This window comes from Pteropus vampyrus, unplaced genomic scaffold (genome assembly GCF_000151845.1).
Source record: "Pteropus vampyrus isolate Shadow unplaced genomic scaffold, Pvam_2.0 Scaffold15, whole genome shotgun sequence".
Classification (NCBI taxonomy): domain Eukaryota; kingdom Metazoa; phylum Chordata; class Mammalia; order Chiroptera; family Pteropodidae; genus Pteropus; species Pteropus vampyrus.
Window position 1 is genome coordinate 13,351,454 of NW_011888796.1, and position 11,385 is coordinate 13,362,838.

At 38.5% G+C, this 11,385-nt stretch overlaps 1 protein-coding gene across 5 annotated transcripts in view; it reads right to left on the reverse strand.

The window, feature by feature from the left end:
* Positions 1-3,022: 3,022 nt before the first annotated feature.
* Positions 3,023-11,385, reverse strand: part of FRMD6 (FERM domain containing 6) — a 72,837-nt gene continuing 64,474 nt past the window's right edge. For 3 of the 5 annotated variants that reach the window (XM_023527247.1, XM_023527245.1, XM_023527246.1), the window contains exons 13-14: positions 8,014-8,105; positions 3,023-6,015 (exon numbers count right to left, since the gene is read on the reverse strand). In XM_023527247.1, the coding sequence (XP_023383015.1) occupies positions 5,713-6,015; positions 8,014-8,105 (395 nt within the window). In that variant the 3' untranslated portion in view covers positions 3,023-5,712. The remainder of the gene's footprint in view (positions 6,016-8,013; positions 8,106-11,385) is intronic. The other 2 variants (XM_011385539.2, XM_011385530.2) reach the window with 1 other exon arrangement.

Genomic DNA, 11,385 nt, shown 5'->3' on the forward strand with positions numbered 1-11,385 from the left:
CCTACTTTTATTTATAAGTGGGCATGGAAAAACTCTGAGAAGTAAAACCTGAAGATTGAACCATTGGCCTGTTGAGGGTGCTAACATCTCTATCTGGTTGTGTGATCACCTTATTTATACTCTGAGTCTCTTCTTTGATAGATGGTTACTAATGCACAGGGAAAAAAAATCATCTCTAATAATATCTCTGGGATAAATGGGCATTCATGAGCTAGTTAGGGAAGTTGGGGAAGTGTTCTAAATATCAAATGACAAATTTAGAAGTAAACTTGCAACATAATTCCTTCCTAAGTTGGGAACACTCTGTTCTTAATGAAATTCATCTCTTGCTGTAATGACAGTAATAATTTGAGGAGACCTGACTATAGTTGACACCAGATGGGTAAACAACCATCTTAAGTAATGAGTTGGTTAATTATAGCTGTGCCATGTTTATAGACCTTCAATTAATCTCTTGAGAGAATATAACTCCATCATCTACGATAGCTCATAGTATTTGGGCAGAACTTTTCAGAGGTCAGCCTCCTCTATTACCCAAAATACATGTCTTAAGAATTAAAGGGCGGGGTGGAATTTAGCTTACTTAATTTCATTATACCTCGGTGTGAGGATCAACTTATATAGAGCAACAGAGGCAAATAAAACAGGGAGATTTTAAAATATTTTACTGTAGTCATGTAACCCCTACCCTTTTACTTAGCTGAACACTCATATATATGGAACGCCCAAGTCTTTAGAATGTGGGTGTATTCAGACTTTCTGAAATAGTAAGTTCAGTGCCTCATTTGAACATTGGTCCACTTTCAGATAGGTATACAGGCAAAAAGAAAACAATGCCACTCTCACAAAATGCAACATATCCAGACACTCTGGAGGCCCAACCCATCCCAAGTGTGGATCATGCTAGACCAGGAGCTAGACCGGTTGGTCTATATCTCTTGGGCTCACCAACCCTGATGCACATTAGCATCACCTGCAAAACGTTTGGTAGTACCATGCCTACCTCAGACCAAATAAATTAGAAGCTCTGGTCTGGGCCCCAGGCATTGCTTTTTTAAGTTCTCCAGGCCATTGTAATGTACAGCCAGGGCTGAGAACCACTGCCAGACCAGAGAAGAGTGGTGTAGGCATTGTGCCAATTTTCAAAGTATTCATGCAGAGCAGACTTTTAATTCATGATATAAAGCAGTAATTAATTCTTTGGTTCTTCTAAAGACATTGCCAAGTATGGTAAAATTGCCTATTTCTCCAGCATTTAGCTTAGGAGGTGACAACCCTGGGTGTGTGTGGGAGGTAGGGAGCACAGTCCTGTTGCTCTGCTTCCTAGTTAGGGAATAGCTTTTTAATTTTTCTCTTTTCTCCTTGCTGCCACATCCTTAGTTCAGGTCTTTAGCATCTCTCTGGTCTCGCTCCCCCTTTTCCACTTCTACTAGCACTGCTCTCATAATTTCTCTCAAACCCTAAACACGTCTTTCCTCTCATAATCTTCTTCAATGGCTCCCTGCCATCCAGAAAAATCTGTGTCCTCATCTGGGTGCCCCAGGCCTTTCATGACGAAGCTGGAGAGAGTCATTTCTCAAGTCCGAAGGTCCCTTGCAGGTCCCCGACTGAGCAGTTGTCTCTGGCTTCTAAGTCTTTGCCTGGACAGTTTGTACCTTATCCCATCCTGCCAGAAGTCCCCTTTCAATGCTCTTTTTCTGAGTAAAACCTTCTCTGATCTTCCCACCTCCTGTTCCCACCCCTTAGATCTTCACTGCCTGTGCCAAAGCAATACCTGTATAAGCGTTGTATATATCTGGCAGAGAGTGAGTACTCAAAAAAAAAAAAAAAAATAGTGCATGAACAAATAAATTTCATTTATCACACTATCAAAATTTTAAGTCTGTCTTCCCTATTAAATTCTGAGCTTTCTCTAAGGGAAGTGGATAACAAGGTCATGTATGTATTAGAAAAAGCAAAGCTTTCGTAGACAGACGGGTTTAAAACTCTGCTCTATTCATTATTAGCTGTAGGATCTTGGATAAGTTTAACTGTTTCCTCAGTTATAAAATGAGGATGACAACTCCTTGAAGGGTTCAGAAGATTAGACATGCTGTGTGTAATATCAGACACATAGTAGGTAAACAGATATTTTCTTCCCTTGCCGCCAATTTACTTAAAATTTATGAGACACTTTGCAAAATTCACAAGTAACACCCCACTGGAAAGTTTTTGTTTTGGATATTATGTTTCCAAATGACCAAATGACTTCATTCTATAAAAGATAAATGTTTGTTAGATTTGAAAACCTTTCTCTCCCCCATCTTAAGTCATCTGGGGCATATTATAACCTATTACCTTATTTAACCCCCTACTGTCTTTTAAATTCTTCTTCTTGTTTTTATAGTCAAGAGAACAGAAGTCAAGAAAGGTAATGAATTTTCTTGTAGGAGAGCTGGGGCATTTCAGAATCCTATTGGCTCTAAGCTCTGGGCTCTGTTCTTTATGCCATGTTGCCCTCACATTCAGTCCTGTGAATGCATGCTTTTAAATATAATCACTTAGTTTTTTGAAATTAAAACCAACACTCCAATGATGATTGTTTCAAGGGCAAAAGTTAAAGCAGTTACTTTAATTTATAAAATAAAAAACATTATATTTGAAGGAGAGTTCTTTTAGCCCCACAATCTGGGACTGAATAGTGGCTGACTGCCAAGATCACTGGGACTTAGCCTCTTGGAGCCTGGGTTCCTTCATCTCTGACTTATAACAATAATAATGGTACCTGCCTTCTGTGAATGTGAGGATTAAACGAGTTAACAAATGAACTTCTAACACGTAGAGCAGGGTCTGGCACATGGCAGGGCTCAGCATCAGCTATTCCCATCATCACCATGAAGACTGTTCTGCACAGAATTCTATCACACTGGAACTTAAGTCATCCTTTAACGTGATCTATTATAGGAAAGAACACAAAGAAAACATTCACTCTTTAACACTTCTTGCTTAACTGAAAATTGTAACAACAAAAAAACGCACTTCGAAGACAAATAAAAAGTAACTTTATTGACTGTTAATCTTACCATGAAATGCCTATAAGAATAATTACAAAATAATGTAGTTTTTTTTTTTTTAACACACTTTTGGTATCATCCTTACATGATGATCCTTTCACAGAAAGGATTATTTACAGTTTATGTAGATATAAAGCTCACTGTTGCAAATACAAATGTAGGTGTGTAGAGGCAATATATACCAAATTGGTATATTAACTAGCAATGGATATTAACAAATGCAGAATAAATAACAGCTTTACACTTTTCTTTTCTTTTTTTATTTTTAAAACAATTTCCAAATACAAAAATGTAGGTATTCAAAATGGATTTTCATATACATATATATAATTCTGCTGCAAACAGTGGATCAAAAAGCAAAAATGTCCTTAGCGTGTTTCATTTTTGAAAACCCACAAGACTATTCAAAAATCCAATTACAAAGAAGGTGTGCAAAACCACCAACAGTGCTGGCAAAACCCTGAAGACTTGATTCTGATTGAAGGAGAGAGAAAACAAAGTATAAAGCGCTACCTAGTTAATTAAACATGTTTTTTCTTGATGTTTGTAAGAAACTCTAAGCACTAATTTAATGCACCACATTATGACCTGGGCTATTTAGAATCAAACTTCACCAGGATTTGTCTCTTAAGCATTTAGAACAAATGGTGGATTATTTAATGACTGATAAGTAAAATAGCCATTAGAAAATCCTTTCATACTTTCATCTTTTTATACAGAGACTGAGATACTTTTATACATTCTGATATCCAAAACTTTGGTTTTTTTCAAAACATTTGATAAAAAGCAAAATGATTTCATGATCATAGAATTCTATGGACTTTTTTCCTTTTAAAGTGTCAAGTTAAACTATTTTAACCAGGCTTATTGTATACATACTGCCTTGTCACATCCATGTGGGGACATGAGAAGGGCAGCACAGGTGGAGCTTGCTTATGTTCTCCACGTGTTTATAATACTGACTCCCATCCATGGGTAATACTGCATATTCTGCTGTACCCTAAATCTACTTCCTTGTTACCTGAAAACTTAATTTTGTATAAAAATATGACTGTTTCTTTAGAAAATAAGATGTTTTTTTTTTTTTTAATAAAACCTGGTAGATAGAAAAAATGGTATATCAAAATATGGTAAACAAATGTTTTAAATACGGAATCATTAAAAACATCTCATAGAAAGACACTGTGCTAAAGTACTCTCCTGAAGTGCGAGCCAAATTGTCACTGTACATCTAAAGGTTAGCAAGTTCATGCTCCTGACTTGGTTTCATTATGTATCCTAACAGCAGTGGCAGTAACTGTCTTAAAAATGTCCCTTTCTCAAACAGTAACATTTTCTGTATGCTTTTACTTCAAAATTAATAAAAAAGACACCCTCTGAACTGGTGGCTTTCAACTTTGCTGCACATTAGCTCCATCTGGAGAACTTTAAAAGAAAAGGCAATTCCATCTGGGTTGCACTACAAGAGAATGATTTAATCCACTGAAGGTGAGACCCAGACAGTTATTTTTTTTTTAAAGCTTCCCAAATGATTCTATTAAGCACATTGGGTTGAGAATCATGGCAAAAGACACATGAGAAAATAGTCATTTTTTAACTCTATATATGTCAACTGATTGTCTGTAGGTATCATTCCTACAATGATGCATCCTCCATATTAAACAAGAAAGACCATGTATACAACAAGATAGTCACAGAAGCCAAAATGAAGTAGTAAGCTTTAAACACATATAAACACGCACAATCTCCTGTATTTATATATGTATAATAAGATATATGTATGGTTATGATATTTTTGGTTAGGCAGAAACTAGCATTACCATAATTTGTTCTTGATTAAAAAACAAAACAAAACACCAAGCACAAACATTTTCTAAGACATTTCCATAATTTTAACAGAAAACAGTGTTGGAAACGCCACAAAATACATTATGACATGAACACAATTGATCCGTTACTTGGATGAGGAAATCAACTGAGTCTTAGAGCTTTCTGGAAGAGCAGGAGGAAGACACGGGCACGAAGGAGTCACAAGGCATTGCAGCATGCACAGTCTTCTGGTTATTGCTTAATTCACATCTTCTTGATGCTGGGCTGCACTTCTGGTATGTACATATCTTTGGCTTGCTAGAACCACTCGATTTTGACTGCTCCGTCAGTGTTCACTTTGGGACAGCCCCCGTGAGGCGGCAATGGCTATGTTACTAGGCAAGTCTCTCTATTAAAAGAGAGATTCTTTTCTATCCTCCCTCAAAACATGAGCATTTCATGAGTGAAAAAAAATTTACAAGCCAACAAATAAACCTAACATCACTCACATAATAAAAAATGTGATGCTATGTGTAATTGAGCTAAAAAACAAAATGATGACCAAAACACCACAGTTCAACATTCTAAAGGCTTGGTAACCAGTAAAGCACATTTCCTTCCAAAGGATCATGAACTTCAGGGCACTTGTCTTGCTATACATTCTCTTTTACCTTAGTGTAATACTTAAAGTGCAATTGTCCCAAGGCTTTTATTTCCATTACAAATATCATAAAGAGCTGTATTTTGGGTGAAAAAAATATGGCACAAGAAATATGTAAAGAAAGAACCCATGGCTTTCACAGCCTCTAGCAAACAGCACGCTGCCCATACAGCTGCACGCAGATATGCTTTATACAACGAACTCCGGAACTTCATCATGAGTGAGATCCAGAGAAAAGTATTTGCTGGTTCTTTTGACTGGAAAAGCATCTTGGATGTTAACACACTGCTGAGCCAAGCAACTGTTGCAGTAGAGGCCTTCTTCATCCAGTTCATGGCCACAACCGAAAGTATAACTCTGAGCAGTGTCTTGACATAGACCTGCAATGCGCAAGAAGTCTTTCTGGTAAAGTCTGATGTCATCGAGGCTCAAGCTATGTCGATCAGTGGAAGTCTTTGGTTTTCGACATATAGTCTGCAAAACAAAGGAATGCTGAAACAACTTCGAGAGTATATTTGCCCTGTAAAGAGAGAGGCTGCAAAATCATAAAAGGCTAAGGAATCCTTATATATTAGAAAGTGGTCTCCAATCTGAGGTCTCTGGGCCCCTGAAGCCCTGTGGAGAAAAATCCCAGCAGCATCACCAGCAATAATAGCAGCTAACATTTACTGGGTCTTTATTATGTACTAGGCCCTGATCTAAACACTCTACATGTAGTATTAACTCATTTAATCTTCCTGTTAGCCTTGAGGCAGGTGCTATTATTCTCTCCATTTTACAGATGAATAATCCAAGGCACAGAGAAGTAAATATGACAGGAATCCAACTACCTCTAGCATCTCAGAAATCAAGCAATTATCTTGAAATAAAGCTGTCTAGGTAAAGATACTGTTTCTTTGTTTTTTTTCACTAAGATATGGCAATTCAGTGTGTCAACACTCTCATGCTGAGGTCCGTTATTATTTTAATAAGAAATGGGAAAACAAACCAATTATTGCTCAAGAAACACAGTTTGAAAAACTATTTTTTTAAAAGCCATAATTCTTAGGTAGAAAAATAATACAAAGTGTTCTTGGTGCAGAAAAGGTTGGGAAGTAAGCGCCAGCATTAAGAGGCAGCTCTTGAACATTGCAAGAGGCCGTGTTCTGCCAAATGCTTCACACAGCAGGTAGCAGACTTTTGGAACTCATTATCCCAAGAGGTGGTACTGGCTGAAAATATAAATAGGTTAAAAAATGGCTCAGCTAATTACATGAATGGAAGATGCTAAATGAGTTATTTAAGGAAACAAGGCATCATATCTCTAACTTTTGCTTTTGAACACCACAAAGGCCGGCCTTGTTAGAACAAGATGTCACTTCTCCTGGAGGCAAAAGAACCAGGAAGCGAGAGCAGTGTCTGAGCCCAACAATATTTAACTACAAAATGTCACATCTGAGCACTCCCTGAAGATGACAATCCCTGTACTGATGTCATCTGTCCAGGGGCCAAAGCGATTTCACACATAGAATTCACCAGGTCATCACTACACATCCTCAAGGCAGGCGCACGAACACACTCCCCGTTTTGTAGGTGTGGAATCCCGTCCTTAGCTGTACCCCATGAACATTTATGTACCATAAGAGTTAGCACCTAGTGGTGGAGCAGGGGTGAAAACCCAGGTAGTTTGACCCTGGAGCTCATACATCCAATCATCACGCTACACGTACTGCTTTAAAAATTACTCATTGGAGTGTTCTGAAAAATATTTAATAAATATCATTTCACATTATAGCTACTTAAATGGAAGTAAGAAGAAGAAAGGACAAATGAGAAAAAGGGAAGAAAGAAAGAAAAATGTAGGAGGCAAAGATTGCCAGAATGCAAAGAAAAAAAGAAAGAAAAGACAGAAACACATGGGGAAAAAAACAAAAAACAAAAAACAAAAAAGCAGAGAGAACCCAAGAAAGGAGCATAAGGAGAGAGTGCTCAGAAAATAGAAGTGAATATAAGTCCTACATTATATTCAAGTGCTGCAATCATGAGTATTAAAGTATTTTACTTTATCTATATCTTTTGACATTTTAATAGTCTAACCAGTGAACACAGGCTATCAATAACTCTTGCTTAGCATACTTTGAAAATTCACTCTGAATGGAATAATCAGCATATGGAAACATTTCTGCCACAACATACCTGACAAGTTGCTGAATTCAATCAACACTCACTTTCTCCCTCTCTCCCTCCCTCCCTCTCTCTCAGTCTTTCTGAACCTGAAGCCTGAAGACTACAGACTTCCCACCTACATAAAGAGTGAAACAAAGTACATAATCTATCCAAAAACAAAATCAACTCAATGATAAATGGAACTAGCAAACAAAATGGAAATCAATTCAGAATAAAACCAGAATCTATCTGGTAAGAATCATTTCCTTATGATTTTTAATTTTTACTTGTTTATATAAATATAAATGTTAAGTTCCTATTTAAAATTTTCAATTCCTTCCATACCTGTGGAAGAGAATCGGTACTCTGGCCACGAAGCCTGACGACGGTCTCTGAAGAGCTGGAGGTGGAAGAGCTGATTTCTTTCACAATCAACCCTAAAGTGAAACACAGAGGGAAAAAAAAATGAAGACTTCAAATTATTCATACCTCTTGCCACATATCTGACATATGCTACTACTACTAAGAATGAAAGATCAAATATTAACTATTATTGAAAAACCTCATTGTGACTCTGGCGGTAGACAACCAGGATGGAACATGTTATCTCGTGTCTTACAGTAAAATGTGTGTGTGGGGTGCGGGGAGTGGGAATGAGATAAATGTGGGGTTTGAGTATAGGAAGGAGTTTAGAGTTTGAATTATCTAAAATAAACTTCTAATTAAGCTATTTATGCTGAAGTTAGTAATAAAAACCAAGACTGTAGGTGTAAAGCAGTCTCTTAACTATATCTCCTAAAAGCTTCCTAGTTTCCACGTGACACCAACTTTGAATTAACCACACCTGAACAGTGAACACAACCTTCTAGGTTTGGTTTCCCTTGGCCATGCACCGGGTAAATGTGAAGGCTCTGGCTCTGAAGTCACACAGATCTGGGCTGGAACCTGGTACAGACACATAATTATTTAGCCACTCTGTGTCTCAGTCTCCTCCTTTTATAAAAGGGGACTGATAACAGCACCTGTCGATAGAGTTTTATGATGATTAAAGCGCAAGGTACGGGGCCTGCATGTGGAACACACTCAGTTCACAGAAGCTCATCCTGGCTGACAAGGTCACCGTGGCACGTGCCCCCTACAGCCAATCCCACTGGTTAAGTAAGAGACTGAAAGCGAGAGGCCACAGTGAAAATTCAGTTCTGGAGCTCTGTGGTCAACAGAGGCCCTAATCGCCCCAGTGCTCACAAACAACCTGTTAACATTATGGAAACAGATACCCAGGGTGGACACTTTCTTATGAGTCTGTGGCATGTGAATGAAGCACCCAAAAAACGTTTCATAAGGTAAAACTGCCAACAAGAACAGGAGATATAAGGGAAGGTCACTGACATTTTTCTTGCAAAAAGAAAAAACAAGTGAGTAGGTTAAGTCTCAGATCCTTAAGGCCAAATAAATGACTGAAGTACCTTCCTACCTTATAAAAAAAAAAGAACCCAAGTAACGTGATTTTTATTCAGCCACTGCTAGTAACTGACAGAAATGGCTTTTTGTGTTAACTATCTTTGTGTTAACTGCTTCCCTCATACCCGCTTCCCACAGGCACTTTCTTGTACGTTGTTTTAGACATTTTCTTTATATATATACAAAGTGAGTGAGAACATGCTATCTGTGTACCTATAATGTGCATATAATTGAGAATTGATATTTAATATGTATTGAAAAATATTTGTAAGAAAAAATTCAATGCAATTAAGCAAATGGGCAAAAGCACTCTAAGCTGGGTATAAGCACTCTAAGCTTGACCAGAGCACCAGCATGCCGAGCCTTCCTTGGTCAGGCAGAGTGATCCCATGCAACGACTGGCAGGTCTGTTGCTGGCAGAGCATCTGAAGGCCGTGGTTCCTCTAGGGTAGCAAATGGAATTCTGTAATAAAAGGTTCCTTGTGCCCTTGCAGAGTCAGTGCCAGGATGATGGGGACTGCATGTGTCGGCCTCATTCATCTGTGATTCCCAGGCCCTGGTGCATGGGAGAGGCTCACTGTCAGGGCTGGGGGTCTCGACAGGGCAGTGGCAGGGCGCTTCAGTCTTTCACTCAATCAAAGCTTTACATGGAACAGCAGTAGACACCTAGGTCATTTTGACAGTGCTGGTTCCTAAGGAATACTTCTCTAAAGAACAGAGACTAATCTGTGACATGTTAACAAAAGCAGTTAGAAGTAACTGAGGTTTAAAAACACAACCCATGCTGCTGCTATTTTTTTGAAGATAATATCTTTCATTTGATAGAAATATAGATTATATATTACATTACATGTATTTTAGAACCCTATAATAGGGTTGCGGTGAATGCATGTTTTCTAGAATATTTCATCAAGCATGGAATTTAATTTTTACGTGAACCTTTTGTAACACTTTTTCCTCCAGACTCCTGTACCTAGTATAATACAGTGGAAGAAAACAAAACAAAACAAACTTGGAGATCTGACTTCCCCTTCTAGCCAAGAAGCATCTGTCCTCTCTAATCTACAGGTTTTCTCGTCTGTAAAAAGGAGGCCAGTCTAAAGGGTCTCTGAGGCCCCTTCCAGATATATTATGATTCTCTGATTATCATTTAAAATAGTGAGAGAGAGAGTGAGAGCGAGAGCGAGAGCGAGAGCGAGAGAGAAAGAGAGATAGGTTGGGGTGCGGGGAGAGAACAAACCCTATTATACAGCTTTCTCCAGACTAAGGAGTGGAAGATGTCGCTTCCCAATCCTGGGTGCTCCAACCTCTTCCCTTTCCCTTTCCTCCACAAAAGGCCTTGACCTACAATTTATGACACTGACTTGGAAAGGCTCTAATTCCAGTCCCGCTTCTGATCTAGAGCCCCCACTCTGCCTTTTTATTCTGAGGCACCTGCTTCTCAATCCAGGGCAACCCACTAGCTAAGGAGAGCTTCCTGTGAGAGCTCACCAGAATGTCCATTCAGCTTCCGCGACAGGAGCATGTCCTCCGTGATATAGATGCACATGTCTGGGCTGACGTCCAGAGACTCTTCATTCATCTGTTCCAGGTCCCTGGGATCATCAACCAACATCTCTATTTCTGACACACAAAAAAGGAAGACATTTAATGACATAAACGGAAATGGCCACCATGATTCAAAGCCGCACTTTGAGGGAGGCTATGTAATTATTCATATTTTAAAATTTGCTAACAAGACTACTAGAAAACTCTAGGGACAATTCTCAACTAGATGCTAGTTGTACTCTTTTTCACAGAATTGCTGTGTTATTTATATGTCTTCTGATTCCATGATTTGACTGTCAATCATTTATTGACTCTTTAAGAAACAAGAAAAGCTACACTACCATTCTGCGATGACAAAGAGCAAACTGAGACCGAGGGGCCATTTGCCTGATGCTAGAGCAGACTGCTGACAGACAGAATTAGTAGTTCATGAAGCTCCCCATTTCTCATAGCTATCTATTCCCAGGGCATTCGGTGATTTGATTTGCGATCCACATGAGTTCTATAGTAACCAAACATATGTTCTGCAGTTTTCCTTAATGAAGTGAGTTTCTTTTCCCCTCAGACTGAATGTTATAGCAATTATTTGAGACAAAAATAATAAAAAGGATGTACACAAATGATAAGTTTGGCTGAGAAAGCAGCTGCCATGGCTGGTCACTGTGTTGTAGGCCTCATCTTATTTCCTTAACACAGAATTAAGCAGCC